The sequence below is a fragment of the Ylistrum balloti genome, unplaced genomic scaffold (assembly GCF_031769215.1).
Source record: "Ylistrum balloti isolate Yb309-2 unplaced genomic scaffold, AGI_CSIRO_Ybal_v1 Utg369820, whole genome shotgun sequence".
Lineage (NCBI taxonomy): Eukaryota > Metazoa > Mollusca > Bivalvia > Pectinida > Pectinidae > Ylistrum > Ylistrum balloti.
In genome coordinates, this window is record NW_026781988.1 from 1,291,521 (window position 1) to 1,313,562 (window position 22,042).

A 22,042-nucleotide genomic window follows, 5' to 3' on the forward strand; every position below is an offset into this window, starting at 1 on the left:
GGAAAAAAAAATTATGGGAAAACAACTAGTCAAGGAGAGATTCTCTGACGCAAGTGCATCCTGATATGATACCATGCATGAGCGGAAATTAGTCTGAAGCACATACCAACATATATGCTTAATATGCATAAGTTCTATGCCTTTAAGTTATGAAGTTTCAATCCTAATATTTGTCAATACTGAAAGTTGAATACAAACAACTTTTGAATTCATGAAAATGTTGATATAGCAGCCACCTCCTCGTGCTGGTCATGAAAATTTTGTGAAATAAGAGGTTTAGATTTATAAAGAGCAAGGAGTTCATCAACACAAGCTGAGTAAATGGGTCATATTTAACATCATACATTGTCAACTGGAACAAATGTTTTTGCAGTGGAGAAACTTTCATAAATTAAGCATTAATGGCCTATATGAAAACCAAAGTCTTCAGAAATTTAAACTCTTTAGATAATGAAGATGGAAACCAGAAGCAAGAGAAGTGAATTACTATATGCTACCAGAGATTGTTATTTATTTCATTGCTTCTAACCTAGGACCTTGGGCTTGTTTGATTTTAAAGTTCAACAGACTAAGTTGAGAATTTTCTTTAGCTGGCCAATATATACCAGCTAGTATTTACAAGTTGCATATAAATGGAACGTACATATGGTAAGGTACCGAGTCTGTATCTTTTCTGTGATTATTATCTTTTTTCAGTCATTAAACATTTTTAAGTATGAACAAAACCCTTTCTTTTCAGACAATGCTGATAACCAAGTTCACAAACCCAGGAGATTACTAAAAGATGCTGTAGCCAGCTTACCAGAGGGACCATTAAAAACAACTATAAACAAAAGATTTGGGTTTTATGTAAAGAAATTGAAATTGTAAGTTGTCTTCCTTTATCACATTACATATGAAGAGATGATGATTAGAATTGCCAGTATCTTTTGAGGGTTTTTTCAGGCCAATAATATGTAGCCAAATTTCCAAACTTAACAATACTTCATGAAAGTTTTTTTCCTAATTCAACAATTGTCTTCCCAAAATGAGACAAAAATGCCCCCATCCCAAACAAGGGAAAAAATCCCTGAATTAATTGCTATCTTAGATTATCATTGTTTCATAATCCTCATGTCTTTGAAAATAAGGAACAATTGTGAGATGATTTGTTATGTAAATATTCCCATCAATTTAGATGATTTCATATCTAGTCATCCTTAAATTATGATATTGGTACAATGATATAGTCTATAAAGTGAAATTTTGGTATGATATTTTTCTTTTTTTGGCAGCTTTATTTGCAGGCATGATAAAACAAAAGAAGTAGTAGAACTAAACGAAAAACATAAGTTTCCATATAATCTGTACATAAAGAGGAAGCAAGCTGTAACTGGAACCATTGATGCTGATCAGAAGCTACAGACATGTAAGTGTCAAAACAATCACAGAAACTGAAAAGTACAACCAATCACAACCACTGTATAACATAGTTCATTATTCTAGATTTAGATATGATTTGTTCATAAATAATTTCATCTTGATTAACTGATTCAATTTATCAGGCAAGAGTTGTGAGTTGTCTCCCTTGTATTTCGTAATTTGTAGGTTCAGGGAATCAGAAAGAAATAACAAGGCTGAATATTTTTTATTGTTATATGCTGGTGGTGAAAAGATTGACCATTTTTTATTGTTATATGCTGGTGGTGAAAAGATTGACCATTTTTTATTGTTATACGCTGGTGGTGAAAAGATTGACCATTTTTTATTGTTATATGCTGGTGGTGAAAAGATTGACCATTTTTTATTGTTATATGCTGGTGGTGAAAAGATTGACCATTTTTTATTGTTATATGCTGATGGTGAAAAGATTGACCATTGAAATTGAGCACCTTATTGAAATTTTGAAAGAATTAGCAAAGTTATTTTTGCATATTGTAACAGATCGCAAATCAGGAAAAAGTTCATGTGAATGAAATTGAATGTAAATTATCTTGGAACAAGTATTCATACTGGATCGCGATACCTGTGTTCCAGCTGTCATTTAAACAGATCACTGTGTAAGGCACTGATAGTTTACAGAAGATGTTTTATTTTGAATAGATGGAACATTGCTGTGTAAGAAGCTTGAAGTGGATCCTGTGGAAAAATTAGTTGAATTGCTGGCTGTAAGTTGTATGTCTGCATGGATAACTGATTTTCTGATAACTTCTGGTTATGTGAAATACTGATATTTGTTTTGTTATTAAAATGTGATTGTAAGGGAGTCAGATATTTTTTTAGGGGTAGAAATTTAATCTGTCGTCATGATAACATTTTGGTTTGAGAGATAATGCTTTGTTGTGATATTAAGACAGTATTCATATATACTCTGTCTGTACAAAGTGGCTGAAATTCCGGTTCAATTTTGTCATGACTGAACTGCTATCATTACAGAAAATTGATGAGGAGAAGGGCGAGGCTTTGCTACTTAACCTGACTTGTGGAATAACATCTTACCTTAGTCTTCTGAAGATGATGCATCTCTACTTTCTGTAAGTACACTGTGGATCTCTCTTCGTTTTTAGTCTTAGGTCATGTCTATCTATCTGTATCATTGTCGAGTTAAAAGCTCATTCCCCCTCAATTTGAGTCAAAATTTATGTGTTGGTCTACAGGACTTGATTCAAGATTAACATGGCTGTCTCATTAATGATTTGTCTTAAGCAGAAAGATATAAACAGATCACACATCAAATGATTCTTTAGAGAAATCTTGCCTTATTGGCAGTTGATTTTGTGTCATTGATTAAATACCTTAAAAATTGCTTCCTTACAGCTAACAGTTGCAGTAAAACAGGGATTCAAATCATCTTCTGCCATATCTTAAATTTTTTATTTTCTTATGTCTTGTCCCAATTTTTAAGGGACGTATTATGTTATGTAACATGATGGTGTTTTTCATCCATCCTTGCATTCACTGGAACATTTTTAACAATTTCTTGTCTTTATAACCATGGCAAGAAATTCTGTTTCTGAACAGCATTTTGTAATAATTTTTAGAAATGTCTTGATCTTGTTTAAAACTGTCTTAAAAGCTTGCTTAGCTTTATCAACAAAACATGTAGCACTGTTTTCCCCAAAGCAGTTTGATTCAACAAGTTTTGGAGAAGTTACTACCTTTTGTTCTTTTCAGCTTTTTTATCTTTTCTGAAGATCCTCTCCCTTAGTTTTCAATCAATTTCTTTTTAACTTGATACAATGTGAAATTAGCTTTCTTTGTGGCATTTTCATCAAACAATTATTTTTCTTTTCCGTATAGTTTTTCATGCCAGTACAATAATGTATTTCTCTTTGGCATGGATTAGATATATATTGTTGAGCCACTGTTGTTTATTGTATAGCTGACACTTGTTATTTTGTAAACTTCAGTATCATTCAGCCGAAGGCAGACAACACCCTCAGTGGTCAGAATGAGGCTTGTAATGCAGGAGGGAACAGAAAAACAGAAGAAGTCGCGATGTAAGTTAATAAGTTACAGATATGACTTGATAATCAGATTGGTGAAAATAATCCTCGGAGTTACTTAAGCTATTCCATTTAATGAGCAAAACATAAAACATTCCTGTCCAACAATATCCAACAAATGTCTCACAGTTACATTATTATAACTGACCAATATGTCCATGTATAGATATCCTTCAACAGATAGTAATACTTTACTGATATGGAGAGAAGATGTTTTAATGGAATAGAAAATGAAAGGATCATATTGGGTATGAGATACTAACTTTCAGTTATAAGTTAAACTGATGCTGACTAAAATTGTTTTATTATTTCCAGGTGTCGTACTTTATGTGATCAGGTGAAGAACTTCCTGTCCATGTGTCACCTTCGTCATTCCACCATCAAAAAGGTATACAATGTCATGTTTTCTGTCTAAAATGTTTTATCTCATTACTAGGTAAAACCTTTTCTTTTGAGAATCTAAGTGTTAATTCCCTGAGCTCGTTATATTCCAGTTGTTACCAAACTTATTGTTTTTATCCACAGCCTGAAGCTCCAGTGTACCCTTACAGCTATTGGGATCTTCTGTCCTCCAATTTGGCCATGTTCGTTGACCTTTATCTTCTAACCAACAAGTAAGTTTTCCTATCATAAGTTGCCTGTTGAACAATGAAAATTATTAAAATTCCGTTAAAAATTATATTGAAAATTCATATTGAAAAACATTGATTAAATCCAGTAAATTGTTTCCTTAAAGGTTGTCCTATTATTTCTAATTTTAATCCAAAAATAGTCCTTTTGATTGAGACTAGTTAAACATACCAAAAGAATTCCTTGTAGCACACCAGCAAGAACATACCAACTCTACTTGACCTTTGACCTTGACCTCATGTTCAGGAACACAAATTTCTTCATTATTTTACAACTGTTATTGTAAGAACTTCAGACTTTAGATATATGTAAAGCATCCCAACAGAAAGGCTTTAAAGTCACATACTAAACATTTAGAAAAATTCTTATCCTTTTATGACGTTCTCCCATTCATAGCTTAACTCTTCTGACCTTCAATATCTGATGTAGACATATATTCTGGAGCATGACAATGTTCCATGTATAGACTTACGAGTTTTTATGTGCAACATCTATTCTGCGTGACCTTTTACTTTCACCTTTCCAAGTCTCTAGATATTTGTACTAGGTAATCACATTTTGATTCCATTTTCTATATCTCACATTTTTTACCCTTTGAAGATAAAATATAGTTTGTTACATGCTGCCTTGAAGACAGTTGCTTGTTATGAAGTAATGCCAGGGCTCTCGATCTGCCAGATTTAGGGCCAATATTCGGCCCCATTCCCAATGCAAAATGTTATCTTTTTTTCCCAATTTAGACCCCAAGTTTTCCCAATTCTAAGGAAAATGCTGCTATTTTTCCCAATCCGAAGGGCCCCGGGCCCCAGTCCCAAAATGGGGTGTGAGAGCCCTGAATGCATATCTGATAGGCAGACTGACAGACAAATATACAAAAAACTTTAGAAATTTTTATCAGGTTATATCTCATCTGAATCTGTTTATGATTAATGTTTTAATTTCAACAACAACTATTAAAAAAAAAGCCCTAAAAACAGTTTCTCTGTGGTCTTTCATAGAATGTCACACAAGCAGGAGCAGGTTTCCAGAAGGTTATGTAATATTGCCTGTTACCTGACAGAGGACAATCCCAGCTTCCGACTGGACACCTTCATACAGATGTCCAATGTGCACACAAGCACTAATCTACTGCTACCTTTTATAAGGTATGTACACAGACTAACTTCTGGTAACTCTAAAGTAAGAATATTTCTATTGCCTGGTCATAACGTCATTTAGATCTATTACATTTTCAACAGAAATACCAGCAAATGTTACTTGTTGTCCACACATTCTAATCCCTGGATTTAGTATACTGGTATACATGACAGTAAAGAGCAAGTCCTCATAAGTCATTTAAGGAGATCACATCCTTAAAAAATATTAAAGATACTTTGGTCACATTTAAGACAATTAGCAGTGATGATCTCTGTTTCCACATTTATAACTAGTGTTAATCTGTCATATGACATTCTGTGTTGAGAAGAAGCTTGGTACTAGTGACTTTATAATTAGTGTCCATCTCTCATACTTATGTGACATTCTGTATTGGTAGGAGGGCATTTGAAAAGAAGCCTGGCACTGGTGACTTTCAACACTACTTAAAATATGTGTTGGCCCTGCGGACTGTCAGTGACACTACCGAGGACAAGGAGGAAAACAGCGAGGTTGACAGCCTAAGGCGCCAGGTAAATTAATGGCCTATAGCAAGGTTGCTAATTCTCGCACACTGATTTACCCCTTTTTATAAATCCACCTTTCCCTATAAGTCTTACCTGCTCATGAAGGTAAATGAGTTCATGCGGTGGTGTGTCATTTGTCATCTTGTCTGTCTGGCATCAATGAAATGAAGGAAAATATGAGATAGACATTAATATCTTGCCATATTAGAGCCTTCATAGCAAAAGTTAGCCTACAGCTAACGTCATGAAGACCCTTTTTTTTACTATTGAAAAAGTATTCAAATTATATAGAGTGATGAATTCTGTATTTATAAAAATGAAAGTCCATCAGATGTTAAGAGTACTGATCTCGACTACTCTAGGCTTGTAAGACTGTGCCTGCCCCTAAACATTTCCTTGATTGGTTGAGGAATAAAAATGAAGACATCCTTGATGAAATGCCAGTGGAAGACCGTCACTTCAAGGGGTCCAGTGTCACTAGATTTATCCTGGAGGAGGCAGACGATCAACTTTTGTCATGGCTGACTGATGTGAGTATATGTCTCCTTATCAAACCTCTCCTGATTCATCCTTTTCCATTTGTTTATATTCCTATTTCTTAATCACATGGCTGAAATGTTAAAGGACAAGCAAATGAAGTTTAGACACTTTTATGTCTTGGTCATTTGTTGAAGGGCTATAGTGTTATCTATGTCTGTCAGGTTAGGTCATGTCCCCAATAGTTTGTCAACTATTTTTGTTCAGACCCTGACACAGTTTGATGGAGAGAATGATCTAGAGGAACAAGATAAGAAGGAAAAGAAAAAATCAAAGAAAAAGAAGAGAAAATTGGAGTCCAGTAAGGTAAGATATCAGCAATAATGCCATGAAGACAGTTACAATACACCTTTGTGTGTCAGTTAAGAAATTGTAGGAAGATTTCTTACACAGGCAAAGATAGATGTCTTGTATTCATTTGCTGATTGGTGTTAATTTTCAATATCTTTATGTGATAAAACCACAACCTGTTGAGTTTTGTAGAAGTGAGTAATCAAGTAATGCACTCCCCTAGACATCTGGGGTTTGATTCCCAGAGTGGATGTGGTGACCTACCTGACCATGTTGGTTTTCACTTGGGTACTTCTGTCTCCTCCTGTAGCATGACCCCTCACCACTTCCATTAGGGCCAACAAGAGTGATTAATATGAACTAATAGCTCGTTTTTCAATTACTGTAAAATGAAAAGTTTAGATCTACAACTAGCTGTAGAAGAAAATAAAATATACTATTGGCCTACCAGTTTAAAATTTTGTTTTAAGTAAATCTGAGAATAAGATATTAATCTACTGATAGGAGAGTGGTTAGCCAACTTAGGTTCATATAACATCAACAGAAACCAACATAAGAGCAAAAATGTCTCCTGTATAATGCCTTCTGGTTTATAAAATCAAATTCTGCGTACATTGTACCGCTCTGAAATAGTGCCTAGTATAGATTAAAACCTGTAATTAATTGTAAAAAAGTCTGGCTATAAGATCATGATTTGAAGAAGAAGACGAAATAAACCCGTGCCCTTCTTGTTGCTTTTGTTGGAATGACCCAAGGATTATGTATCTGTTTCTTGTAGATGGTGGATGAAGAAAGTACACCAGACGCTGAGTTGTTCTTTCTAGATACAGGTGGTAGTAAACAGGTAAGTATTGCTGTAATGTCAGAGAATCATCACTTTATAAAAGTTCATAAAAATAAAACTTTATAAACCATGGTATCCCATATTCCATTATATTCCATAATATGTCATAGATTAAAAAAAGACATCCCAGTCTCATACAGATCACTATAATTCATTGTAATGTTTCATCACAGAATATCAATGTATTATGAGTAAATACAGATTACATTATTTAGCGATACATTTATTATCATTAATGAATGAAAGAGCAAAAATGTTTCCATTTCTGGCAAAGTCATTTCTTATGTATCCAAAAGTATTAAATCATAAGGGCATGGAGTATCTATTCAGGGCTCTCGATCTGCCAGAATTGGGGCCGAATATTCCCAAAGCAAAATAGTATCTTTTTTTCCCAATTTAGACCCCAAGTTTTCCCAATTCTAAGGAAAATGTCGCTGTTTTTTTCCAATTTAAGGGCCCCAGGCCCCAGTCCCAAAATGGGGTGTGAGAGCCCTGCTGTCTTATATCTGTTGTAGTAGCGTAAACTCATAAATTTTCATTGAGCTCAAATTTTGTGGTTTTATAAACATTAGCATTTTTTTGGTCTTTGATTTTGTGTGTAAATCTTACTCATCAAATCAACATCTGGTTTTTATTTTGTGGACAAATTAAATTTGTGGATTAATTATAACTAAAAACATAATGATAATAAATAGCCCACAGAAATTTTAAAAATATTTAATCAAAATCTTCTGATTTCTTCGTGTTTCATTGTATATGACCATGAAAGTTTCCTACAACTATTAGGGATGTTCTGATGGAATCCTTAATATTTCAGAATCAAAGTACAGAATTAGAAAATAAGGTTTCAAAAAAGAAAGAAATATCACTGAAAAAGAAAAGAAAAGGATTGAAAGAGGTAAATATCTGACTATTTATGTCAGATAATGGTCTTTGAATAAAACATTACCACACTTCTGATTTTATAAATGATTGAAATTTCATCTTCACAAGGCTATTTAATGATTAAAAGTATAAAGATACTGTATTAAGGAAGTATTGCTTTAAAAAATGGTGTCTGAACTATGACCTGCATCTGTACTTAGAAGAAGTCTGAGAGAGTGAATTCAAATTTCAAAGCCAAGTTGAAGGAAATTAAGATATAGTTGGATAAGATTCAGCCTTTACAGAAAGATTTAATCTTTATCTGAAACTGGACAGAACTTTGTTGCCATAAAAACATACAACAGGATTTAAAAAATTTGAACATATTTGACTTTCCCAACAAGGCAATAAAAAGCAGGCCCTCAGATCGAAAAGAATGACATGGTCTCTACATATATTGCTAAAGTATATCATCAAACATAACAAAAAGGTCTTTGTTTTGTAGGCTATGGATCAGGAGAGTACACCAGACTCTGGGTTGTTCTTCCTGGACACAGGTGGTAGTAAGCAGGTAAGAAAGGTGACACTGAGAATCTTTAATACTTGTGATTAGTTTTGATCACTGTTACAGAATATCTGAAACTCTGGGTACAGTCTTTAGTGTGCCCTTATGGCGAGTCAGAAATCATATATCAGTCCTGTTTACTAAACAATGAAAACCAGACTAATTCAAACTCTACTTTATTTACCATAAAAACCCACGTAATGTGAACAGCTTTGTTTTTCTTTTTTTTTTTTTTTTTTTGAGAAAATAAATGTCCAAAGTGTGTGTGTGCACATTGCATAGCTAAAGGATTTTCAGGGTTCATTTTTTTTTAATCAAAAAATCGAAGATTCTGTGAGGCCACCATCACTGATTGTTGGGATTATCTGGTACGCAAAACTAACACAAAAAGAATTTGACCTTTCATTGATGAACATCAATAATAAATAAGATAATTACTGTGTATATTAATGCAAACTATCCGAGTGAATACAATACAAAATCTGTACAAATTGTTTGAAAATGTGATCGCAACTGCCAAGACAAAAAACTATCGATCAGTAAAGACAGTGCCCTGTTTCGGACATTGTGAAAATATGTTGATTATAATATGATTATCTTTTTAAACACTTGCATGTTCAACTTTTAAAAAATTGGCATGTTTAATTTTATTCCCCTTCATGTCAGATAAAATCTGTACTAACTAGAAATCATCAACATGTGTCTGTTTTCATGTGTAATTGGGAAAGGTGGTGTTGAAATATCAGTATGCGGAATGTAGATTGAGACTTTATCATCAGACTGTGGATTTGATCAATTATTTTTTAACATTAGCTTTATTGATGCAATTATCTTACCAAAATGTGTAGTGAAACATAACTCTTCTTTTGACAATACACATATACATGGCTAGAGTACATACTGTGCAATTCCATTCCATTCTCCTATAACCAATTGCTTGCATATACAGAGTTGGGGCCTCAATTTATGTCAGCTGGTGCACACACTATGTGAGTGGAAAGTAAACTTGACTCGCTGAGATCATTATTATCTTGTTTGGTCATTAATAATTAATAATGACTTGTATCGGTGATTTCAACACTGAACACAGTTGATTAGAGCTAGTGTGAAGACAAGTGTAAGTTAGATAAATAAGTATGGGCTAATGGGATAGGTAAGTGATGAATAATGTGTCTGATGTCAAAGGAAGAAGTGCACAGACATTTTTTTCTTTAATTGTATTGTACCTATAATTTATCAGAAGACAATTTAAAAATCAGTGAATGAGATGAAGGCAAATTTTGAAAAGGATACTTCTGAAGTTTTAGACAGTATATCGTTCACCTGACGTGTTAGCTGAACATTCTGAGATCAATATCTTTGCTCCTGGAGATAAAGTTTGTCTTGATTTTTTGGGTGTGCACATAAAGCAAGTAGAAGCATTTTTTACTATTTTCAGCCCCAAAACGGACCTGTGCACATTACATAGGTGCACACATTACGTAGGTTTTTACAATATTTTGTGAAAAAGTTATTTGCTAAATCACTTCTATCCCCACTTTTGCCTTGACTAAAAGCTTTGTTGAGTTCCTATACATTTATTTTAGTTTTGGGACTTAAACATACAACTGTAGATCTAATACACACCCAATACTTAAACACCAACTGTTTGAGAGGTAAGTAGAGCTTTCTACTAATCACACTGACAATGTGTATGTGTCGCAATAGCTGGCTGGAGCACTTACAAGTTGCACACAATCCTGATTCATTGGTTCTGATTATGCTTTGCACATGGCACAGCTTTGATGTCTTATACATATTTTCTCTTTAAAGAGTATCTCCCTTGTATGCATCAGTACGATAAGATGTTGGACGTATAGGCTGGATGGATATACCAAGTTTCTGGTACCCACTTCTCCCAGGGAGGTAGACTTGTTTTGAGAAACTAGAAACTTACAATATCCGTCCAGCCCATACTGTATGGTATATCCTAACCATGATATCACTGTGTATGTTATAAATGGACACTGTATACATTGTATTCCCAATTTCAGCCTTTATTTTCCTATTTGGGATTAAAACATAAAATTTCCAGTCACTACCTTGTCAACATTCATAATATGTACAACTGCCGTATCACCTAAGAACCCCTAAAACAAACAACGATAGAACTGTTTCTGTTGAGTGGAAGAGGGTTAACAGACGAAATTTTTCAGACATTCAGACAAATACATGAATTTCCAGGTTAAGTATGGAAAAGGATACATCGATAGTTAAGTGTTACTGATAATCCTTGATTTATATTCGTTTTGAGACATTAGGACAGATGTTCATCTGTGAAAAAGTCTTGGTTTAACAAGTAGGAAATGCAAAAATATCTCCCTATGAATCACGAATGATGGCTGAAATTTACAAAAATAATCAGAGGAATGAGATAAATTGTTCACAAAAATTGAAAAATAATTGATTTAGCTATAGAAATTGTAATGTTAGATATGCCAGTATGTTTAAGCCCACTGTCATCTGATGGTGGGCTATTCAAAATGCCATTTGTACCTGGTCCATCCATAAAAATGTTTGGTATAACAAAAACAAACTCTACTTGGCAAAATCCAAGATGGCCATCTGTGGGCCATTTTGTTTTTCTGATCAGTCCCAGAATTGAACACAACTTGCTGTAACCACACTTCATGGTCATTACCAATATCTCACCAGTTACAAGTAACTATAAGCTTATGGTGTTCCCCAGGTGTTCACATCCAACTAGAAGCCTTTTCAAGCTTTTGGGATAAGTTGTGTACATCTGATGTCCCTCTAGTTAGATAGATAAAATCATTAAATATCTATGTATGACTTTTAATGCTTATTTTTAAACAAAATTCATGCTGTTTTGGGCTGAACTTTTTCACATTTAAAGCTGGCTTTAAAGTTTTGGGTTAGTTTTTTTTTTAAACTTCTAAGTCCATTAGTATACATCCGATGCCCCTCCTACATGTCATACTTATACATTAATTATACATTTTACAATGACTGCCGGTGAGCTTTAATCACTTATTTCACGTGTCCAAAAGCCATATCATTAACATTGTTTTATCTCACTGCTTCAGGTATAAACACTGATTACACTTGAACAAAAGCCATGTCACAAATATTGTTTCTTCTCACTGCTTCAGGTACTGGAAGCAGAATTGGAGGATCCTGTTCCAAAAAAGAAATTGAAAAAGAAAATTAAAGATTCTCAAAAGGTGACTATATTTTATAGATGATATTAAGTGCCTTCAATGAAATGAGATGTGATATACGCAGTGATATACAGATTGAGAAATGACTTAATTATTGTCAACCTCAGTAATGAACTTTTGTAATGCGATGCTTTTACTTTGTACAATATCTCCATTTACATTTACCTGTATTAAACAAACCAAATCCAAATAATTTCATAATCATTATTTGATATTAAATGATTTCTGTAAAATGTACTCCAAGATAGAAATTAATTACTCGCATAACTTGAAGTTTTCCAACAGTCTCACCAACTTCAAAATAACAAAGTTCGCCTGTAGACTGAATTGGAATATGAAGTGCTGATGATACACTTAATCAAGTGTATGGTTGTTGTGTCCTTTTCAGTGCCTTCTTACACCCCTGCTTTACCTGAATCAGGTGTTAACCAGAATTCCAGAGCAACATTGTTATATATGAATATCAAACTTGGGAAATTGGTTTGAGTTGATGAAAAAATGCATTGAGTTGTGTACTGAAATGGGACCACTGCAACCACTACTTTTTGTATTTGACATTTGACGTTGACTAATTACTAGGAAAAAAACAATACAGGTTTCTGCAGCATTTCATAGTCACTGTTTCATGTAAGGAAATCAAACTTGGGAAATCGGGGAAATAGTTACAACATTTGAAGGAAGTGGGTCACATACTAAAATGTGGTTACAGTGACCTCTGTTTTATCTTTGACCTTGACCATAAAAAACATCACACAAATTTTGCATATATGGACATTAGAATTAGTATGATGGTTGTGATGGTACATCATGGGAAGACATTGCCTATATAGGATTATATTTTTTGGAGTGTAACCCAGAAGCCCATTCTAAGAGTCAAATCCGATTATATTGCAAAACTTCAGTGATAGCGTGAATTTTTTTTTGATACTTCAGGTTCAGGATGAAGAAGCAGAGGATCCTATTCCAAAAAAGAAAAAGAAAGAAATTCAAGGGGTAAATATATTGTAGATTTGATAGTATGGTCAAAGGAATATTTTAGGGTAACAGGTTGATTTCTTCATTAACATCTCAATCCTTATGAGCTTGAGCAGTGCAAGAGACGGGCACTATATTAGATCCTAAGATTTATCATGAGATGTCTGAGCAGTTAAGCCCTTGATACTGTAGATAATACAGAAGAACATTGAGTTGGGAATGCCTGCCAAGGCCCTGTGGAACCTCTTCATCAATTCATCCTTTGAAAGTGAAGTTCACAATATGTTATGGTGTTTGAAACTGATATAAAAAACCTGTATTTTGTAGAAAACTGGGTTAGAGAGTAAACAGGATTCTCAGTTGTTCTTCTTGGATACTGCTGGCAGTAAACCAAAACAGGTTTGTATTGAAAATATTTTCACATCTATATGTAATTTTGAGTATAAAGAATCCTACATTCTAAGAATCGCTGATACAGAAATATTCCTAAAATGCTTGTTATTGGAATATCCACTGCAATATCAACAATTATTTCTCAATTCTTCAGGTCCAAGACAATTCTCAGGAACCAGGTGCAGAAATGGAGGACCAAGTTTCAGGGAAGAAGGAGCATGAATCACTGGAGGTAACTTTTTGACAATAAAGAGTCTTGTTCACTTGTCCTGACTATGGTTTGACTGACAATAAAGAATCTTGTTCACTTGTCCTGACTATGGTTTGACTGACAATAAAGAATCTTGTTCACTTGTCCTGACTATGGTTTGACTGATGATAGAGAATCTTGTTCACTTGTCCTGACTATGGTTTGACTGATGATCTAGAATCTTGTTCACTTGTCCTGACTATGGTTTGACTGATGATCTAGAATCTTGTTCACTTGTCCTGACTATGGTTTGACTGATGATAGAGAATCTTGTTCACTTGTCCTGACTATGGTTTGACTGATGATAGAGAATCTTGTTCACTTGTCCTGACTATGGTTTGACTGATGATGTAGAATCTTGTTCACTTGTCCTGACTATGGTTTGACTGAGGATGTAGAGTCTTGTTCACTTGTCCTGACTATGGTTTGACTGACAATAAAGAATCTTGTTCACTTGTCCTGACTATGGTTTGACTGAGGATAGAGAATCTTGTTCACTTGTCCTGACTATGGTTTGACTGACAATAAAGAATCTTGTTCACTTGTCCTGACTATGGTTTGACTGAGGATGTAGAGTCTTGTTCACTTGTCCTGACTATGGTTTGACTGAGGATGTAGAGTCTTGTTCACTTGTCCTGACTATGGTTTGACTGAGGATAGAGAATCTTGTTCACTTGTCCTGATGGTTTGACTGACAATAAAGAATCTTGTTCACTTGTCCTGACTATGGTTTGACTGACAATAAAGAATCTTGTTCACTTGTCCTGACTATGGTTTGACTGACAATAAAGAATCTTGTTCACTTGTCCTGACTATGGTTTGACTGACAATAAAGAATCTTGTTCACTTGTCCTGACTATGGTTTGACTGAGGATAGAGAATCTTGTTCACTTGTCCTGACTATGGTTTGACTGAGGATAGAGAATCTTGTTCACTTGTCCTGACTGTGGTTTGACTGACAATAAAGAATCTTGTTCACTTGTCCTGACTATGGTTTGACTGACAATAAAGAATCTTGTTCACTTGTCCTGACTATGGTTTGACTGATGATAGAGAATCTTGTTCACTTGTCCTGACTATGGTTTGACTGACAATAAAGAATCTTGTTCACTTGTCCTGACTATGGTTTGTCTGTTTGGAAATGTTCTAATGGGCATAAAGCTTTATTTAGTTTGAAAAAGGAAGATAAAATTGAATATGAAACTGTTTCTGTTCTGTAGGCTACAACCAAACCAGGAGAGAATGAGGAGACAGAAGTGTACATAATAGACACTACCCAGATTTGTCAGGTATCAATCTTTTCTCACTTTTATACATCAGAGTCTTGTTCACTTGTCATGACTTTGGTTTGACTGATGATAGAGAATCTTGTTCACTTGTCCTGACTATGGTTTGACTGACAATAAAGAATCTTGTTCACTTGTCCTGACTATGGTTTGTCTGTTTTGAAATGTTCTAATGGGCGTAAAGCGTTATTTTGTTTGAAAAGGAAGATAAAATTGAATATGAAACTGTTTCTGTTCTGTAGGCTACAACCAAACCAGGAGAGAATGAGGAGACAGAAGTGTACATAATAGACACTACCCAGATTTGTCAGGTATCAATCTTTTCTCACTTTTATACATCAGTGTATCAGATAGCTCAAACATCCGTCTAAAGAAAGTTAGGGCTATACCAATAAAACATCCACTTTGCCCCAGGACTTCAGATTAAATTAATTCTATGGTTCAGTTACCTAATTTTTAGGTCATCTGACCTATTGCGATCGCCTTTTGTCCAGCGGTATCCGTCATACGTTGTCCATCGTCCGTTGTAAACATTTTCAACTTCTTCTCAAGTTCTACATGTCTCATTGAGCTGAAACTTACCTGAAATGATTGTGACATGATCCTGACCAAAGTTTGTTAATTTTGGGTTGGTCCGAAATCCAACATGGCCGCCATCTTAAAAACACGTGTTCGACTTCTTCTCAAGTTCAAAATTTGAAATCTTGTACTTTATGTCAGATGCCCATTAAGGAACCTGGGCTTCTTGTTTTAGCATATTATCAATTAAATTCTGTGTGTGATACCTCTAAACAAAACCTGTAATTCTTAGAGGAAAAGATGTAGGAGGGAAGAGAGGTAAGGTTAGAATAAAAAACTTACCTCAGCAATGAAAACAGCTTCTCTTTATACAAAACTAATGGTATAACTGATGTCTGTAACACTCCTAACGTCTGTAGTTTATGTAGCAGGCTGTATATTCACCTTTCTAGTATAGTCTTTAACTGATATGTATTTTATGATCTGGCAGGACAAGGTTATAGAAGATGAAGAGAGTGATGATTCTTTAGAAATTACTCAAGTCACATTCAGTAAAAACCCTGTGGAATCTAGTGATGAAGAGGTAAAATTTTCATAAAAAAGTCATTCCTTAAATTTCTGTCATTCAATCAATGCAGTATCATTAGAATCATTGGGGCCAAGATAATTCATTAAGCAGAGCATGAACTGGAAAGCGATGAAGATCTGTGATGTGTGGTTCCTACTTGGTATGTTTTGTGTTTCTCTGGAGAAGATCTGAGATGTGTGGTTCCTAATTGGTGTGTTTTATGTTTCTCTGGAGAAGATCTGTGGTGTGTGGTTCCTACTTGGTGTTTTGTGTTTCTCTGGAGAAGATCTGAGGTGTGTGGTTCCTAATTGATGTGTTTTGTGTTTCTCTGGAAAAGATCTGTGGTGTGTAGTTCCTGTTTTGGGTGTTCATTAAGGTAGCCATCAGCTATGGCAACTGTCATGGAAACCATGTCTTTCAATTTTGGGAAAGAATTTGTTTACTTCAGATTTTTATAAATGTTGAGTGGGATCACATCACAAAAGGAAAGTCATTGCCAAGTAACCTTGTAAGACTTTTAGATTTTTATCTCTGAAATGATAAGGAGGGTGATCTGTAGCAGCTACTGAAATTTGTCTGTATTCATTCTGCAAAAAGCCCATGATTTCTACTCATTCCTTCTGACTGGAAGTCAGAGCATGCTCTTATTACACTATGGCATTTGTTATTATTCCATTCAACAACATAAAATGGGCTGGCTTGTTACAGGACATGGATTTTAAGCCAGATCTGTAGCTAATAGAAGTATAAAATTAGGGGATACACAATCAATATTTTGTTCAATTCCTTTTGCTTTTTGCATCTTTCCTGAAGGAAATTGAGGCAGATGAACTGGACATCAAGGACATGGAGGAAGATATATCTGACCTGGAAATTGAGGCAGATGAACTGGACATCAAGGACATGGAGGAAGATATATCTGACCTGGAAATTGAGGCAGATGAATCGGATAAAAGGGATATGCAGGAAGATGAATCTGACATGGAATTCCAAAATAACAACAATGACAAGGAAAACAAAGAGGAAGAAGTGAAGAATGTCATCAAAGAAAATCAAGTCAATGGAGTGAAACTGGACGCAGCTATCACGGCAGCTAAAGAAAATGTTACTGGTGTTATCTCTGATACTGGTAAAGATGTCTGGGATAAACAAGAAAAAATTCTCAGTGTTGATGAGAATGATTTCATGAAAGGTGAAGAAATGAACAATGAGTCAGACAAAGTAATTGTTGAGGTAGATGATTCTGACAAGGTGATTGTTGAGGATAATAATGGTGATATTGATATGAAAACTGATCAAGAGCGAACAGAAGAAATGCTGGCATGTTTTGTAGATAAAAGTCCTAGGGAGGTGCAGGAAGAAGATTTAGAAGAAGGGGAGGTTACTCTTACAACACCCAACCAAAAGAGAATGAAAAGCCCAGAACTACCAGTGTCTGGGAGGTCTACAAGACAAAAGAAAAACTTTCTTGATACATCAGAAAGGTCTCGGTCAAGTGAAGGACAAGAGATCACTACCAAAACACTAACAACAGATATAAAGGAACCTAGTCATCAAAATACATCAGGACAAAGCCATCAGACGGAGGGAAAGAAAGAGACACAATTCTCAAAGAGGACAAGATCCTCAAACTTATCACCTGAGAAAGAGTCATTTGTCAGCACACCTAGAAGAACTTCACCTGGAAAACGGTTATCAGTCATTTCAACTGGAAAAAACTTGCCTAGGAAACGATCAGAAATCTGTTTGACTAGAAAAAGCCCACCTGAAGAACGAGCATCAATCAGTTCATCTAAAAAAAAATCAACAGAAAAACAAATACCATCCTCTGTCAGAACATCTGAGAACACATCAACCAAGAAATGTTTGTCAGTTGCCACACCAGCTACTGCTGCCCCTCAAAAAAGGCTTTTTGAAGATGCCATTGGTTTGAATGAAGAAGAGGATAAAGAGGAAAATGTGTGTTCACCTAGAGTACGGGAAAAGGCAGGTATTTATAGGAAGACTCGAGGGACTACATCAGAGAATAGAACAGAATCCAGGACTCCTAGTCAAAAGAAAGAGAAAGCTGAAGCCACCACTAATGCCAAGCACAAAAAGGATACTAATGAATTTAATTCAGATGAGGAAGTCGTTAAAAAAATATTGGAAAAAAGGCAGAAAACTGAAACGGACAGGCTAAAGACTCCCAAAAGTACCAAACCAAGAACTCCTAAAAATGAATTAAGTCTGCTGAAAACTCCAAAAACTGAATCAACTGAAACTGACAGGCTAAAGACTCCCAAAAGTATCAAACCAAAAACTCCTAAAAATGAATTAACTATGCTGAAAACTCCAAAAACTGAATCAAACAATCTGCAGGCACCAAACCCTGAATGTAATGGGTTTGATTCTCATAAAACTGGATCTAATGTGTGTAAGACTCCAAGAATGGAATCCAACAGGCTCAAAACACCTGGAAGTGAAAGTCAGAAGACTCCTAAAAGCATCAAGAAAGTTAACAAAACTCCCATTTCTGTGGAACAGTCACAATCACCAAGGAAACAGAGCATGAATGTGGAATGGCCCGATTTCTCTTCAGATGATAAGATAATGTTACCAACAAGGAGATCCTCTAGGACTCCCAAGGTAGGGCAGATAATGACATCACCACAGGTAACTAGTCCGGAGTTCGTGCCAGTAAAAAATAATGTATCAAATGTACAAGTATTAGGTAAAATCGAAACAGAAGTAATTTCAGATTCATATGATTCTGATGATGAAAACACATTTGAGGCGAACTTTCCTATATTAAATTTTCTTGTAAATGAATGTAACAGATCAAGTTGTAATAAAACCTTACATGTTAAACAGGCTTTACCGACACAGGAACATATTGACACTCCAAGACCGGGAAGAAAGGTCAAAACTCCACCTCAGACCACCCCAGAGAAATCTTTAAAATCACAAAATTCTCCTGTATCAGTACAAGGTGGGACAAGCAGAAGGAGGTCTGTTCCCAATAATAGTGCTGATACTAGTATGGTCAGTGCTGATACTACTGTGTCAGAACTGACCGCTGCTAATCCAGGTACATCAGAACATTCAGAGAAACGCTATTCATTGAGGGTTACCAGAAAACGGAAAGAATTGGAGAATTCTAATGTTGGTAACTCTCCCATGGTGACACGGTTGAGAAAGAGTGTTTCTGGTAATGTAGACTCTGCTGTGGACAGTCAAGAAAGCCAACCTCAGACAGGAAATACAGATGTCAGCTTTGTCAGTAGTTCAGGAAACAAATCTCAAAGTCACTCAAAGTTACAGACTATAAATGAGGATTCTAATTTGGTGATGGACAGAGACACAGACTCTGAGGTTTCATTCTCGATTAAGGTAAGAACATAGTGTGTTGGATCTTTATCATTTTTAACCTGTGTTATGTCAGATTTCCCCCACCCCCCTTTTGTGCATGGTTCAGGTTTAAAGATAGAATAATTCATTATAGTTACAAAAAATATAGTCCTTATTTGAGGATCAAAACTTTTAAGAAAAAGGCGAGGTCAATTTTCTAGATTGACTAACGTGTCATTTTTTACTGCTAATATCTTAACAGTTTTACCTTTGAGTTTGAGAGCATATGTCAAAATAAATTAACGTTTCTCTTTATCATATCACAACATTTCTTATACTTCAGGTAACACAGACCCAGTCCTCAAGGAGGTAGGTTAGCTTTTATGTTAAGGTCACGTTTGGTTCTGCTTATCAATAAACTGGTTCTTGTGATTTAAAATATGTCCCGAGATTCGGAACCAAAATTTACCTTATATCTAATGGTAAACATTATGTTAGTCAGTATGTTTAATTCACTTCCGTATACTTTGGCATTTCATATTGATGCAAGGATTTCAATTTATTACAAGAAGATGTTATTTTAATACTAAATCTTCACATGTTTATTTTAGGAAATCGACCACATCTTCCTCTATCAAGACACCTTTTAAATCAGACAGGAGTAAGTAAGACCAGCAATAGTTGGGTGTTTTTTAATTTAATAAAAGAAGGAATTCTTCTCTTATAATATTCTAAAGCATTAAATAGTATTGTTTGCTTTGTATTTGGTTTACATACATCCTTGTGTCTGATATCAAATTAATTTGTTATCTGTTGAAGTAGAAATGAAGTCAGAGGAATGATTTTAAAACACATCTGTATGAATGCAACTCTGTTATATAAAATATGACAATAAGGATTTAACTCTTTCTGATAAGAGTATTTAACAACTCTATGGATCTCTTTTAAAAATGAGTACACTGTTTGAATGATGCTGTGATGATTCTGTAATTTCTCATTTCAGGGTATTCATTAAGAGGGAAAGACTAGGACCCAAGTGTAACAATTTGTTTACTTGTTCTTTGGCAGCATCTCATTAGCGGGTCGCTTCTTAAATGGACCAATTAAATGGATTTCGTGAAATATCAGATAGTCTTCATTCCAAGGATATTCCTCTTTTCTCTCTGCATGATATTAATTTTATCTTTTTCTGTTGATACTTGAAAAATATTTCAAGCAATTTTCTCATTAAGTATTGGAAATTAAAATTTGATGGTTCAAATTTTCACATTTTTCCAAAATCTTGATACTAGTCAGAAAATAGACTATAAATTTTCAAAGTATGTGTTTTTGGTGGTAGGATTCCATTTCGTGTTTAAAATAGCAAAAAAATGACCCTTGGAAAAATAACCTGTATGGTGTATGACATATTGAGTGTGTTGCTGTTGTCTGTGATTAAATAATTATTTGTTTAGTGTTGTCTTAATTCCTCAGGATTTCAATCATGACGGGAAGCAACACTTATATGTTGAAGATAAGTTTATCAAGCTGTTTTTGGAAATAGCAGCTGAAATTGAAATTTCTATGTGATAGACTACATCTTATGCTAAATCATGATGCCTTGATTTCAAAATTAATAATAAAATGAGGTTTACATGGCCTGCTTGGTTGTCTGTATACAGTGATTGTTGAAAAAGTTAAAAAGCATTAGTGTTGGATATGCTGTAAATGTACATACTATATAGCAGTTATGTTGTGGCTCAGAGAATTATTAAAGTGTATTTTTGTGTCAGTTGTTTATATAGAAAGTATAATTGATGTGCTAATTCATTACTGCTCTAATAAAAATGAAAATACACATAAATTTGATTTTGTCCAATTAAGTGTATTTACGGTAGATTGCTGCATCCAATTAAGTATAATTACAATTTAGCTTCTTTTTGTTATGAGGTCAAGACTAACTGTGTGTAATAAGATTGATTTTACACTACACATGATTTACCTGTGATTCCTGTCCTGATGTCTTGGTATTAATATGAATCAACCATTTTTTTTTTTTTTTTTTTTTTTAATTTTTTTTTTTTTTTTTTTTTTTTTTTTTTTTTTTTTTTTTTTTTTTTTTAGCTATAACTTGTAGTAGGTTATACTTTAAGGAAAACAAGGTGCTCACTCCTGCAATAAAATAACTGATTTGTTTTCGTTTTGTGAGATTTTTTTTTTTTTCAATCTTTCCATTTGTAGTGCACCATTATCAGATGATCATCTGGATTTTGATTACAAGAGTTTGTTATCGTTATTTTCATAGAAGTACTGAATTGTTCCATATGTACATTCCTCTTGGTCGATAGTTGTGCCCACTTGATTTTGGGACTGATCAGTAAAACAAGATGGCCGACAGGTGGCAATTTGAGAATTTTTCAATGAAGATTGTTGTTACTGTTTCTTGAGAAATACTGGATGAATCACTCTCAAACTTCATATGTATATTCCCCTTGGTCCCTAGTTGTGCCAGTTAAATTTCGAGATTTATCTGACAAAAATGGCCAACAGGCAGCCATCACTCTTTCTTGAGAACTGCATCAAAGATCAGTCTCATAGTTCATTTGTAGGTTCCCCTTGATCCCTTGTTATGTCAATTTGATTT

General features: G+C 34.6%; 1 protein-coding gene across 1 annotated transcript; it reads left to right on the forward strand.

Moving 5' to 3' along the window:
- The first annotated feature begins 1,286 nt into the window (after nucleotides 1-1,286).
- LOC132545055 (muscle M-line assembly protein unc-89-like) lies at nucleotides 1,287-20,629 on the forward strand. The gene is made up of 25 exons (XM_060208724.1): nucleotides 1,287-1,408; nucleotides 2,083-2,147; nucleotides 2,416-2,513; nucleotides 3,390-3,479; nucleotides 3,801-3,873; nucleotides 4,011-4,099; nucleotides 5,114-5,260; nucleotides 5,650-5,782; nucleotides 6,139-6,306; nucleotides 6,521-6,619; nucleotides 7,383-7,448; nucleotides 8,266-8,346; nucleotides 8,818-8,883; nucleotides 12,030-12,101; nucleotides 13,032-13,091; nucleotides 13,401-13,472; nucleotides 13,621-13,698; nucleotides 14,937-15,005; nucleotides 15,245-15,313; nucleotides 16,012-16,104; nucleotides 16,903-18,717; nucleotides 18,943-19,461; nucleotides 19,763-19,788; nucleotides 20,031-20,080; nucleotides 20,423-20,629. The coding sequence occupies exons 3-25, from the start codon at nucleotides 2,494-2,496 to the stop codon at nucleotides 20,446-20,448; spliced, it is 3,981 nt and encodes a 1,326-aa protein (XP_060064707.1). The 5' UTR covers nucleotides 1,287-1,408; nucleotides 2,083-2,147; nucleotides 2,416-2,493; the 3' UTR covers nucleotides 20,449-20,629.
- The last annotated feature ends 1,413 nt before the right edge of the window (nucleotides 20,630-22,042 follow it).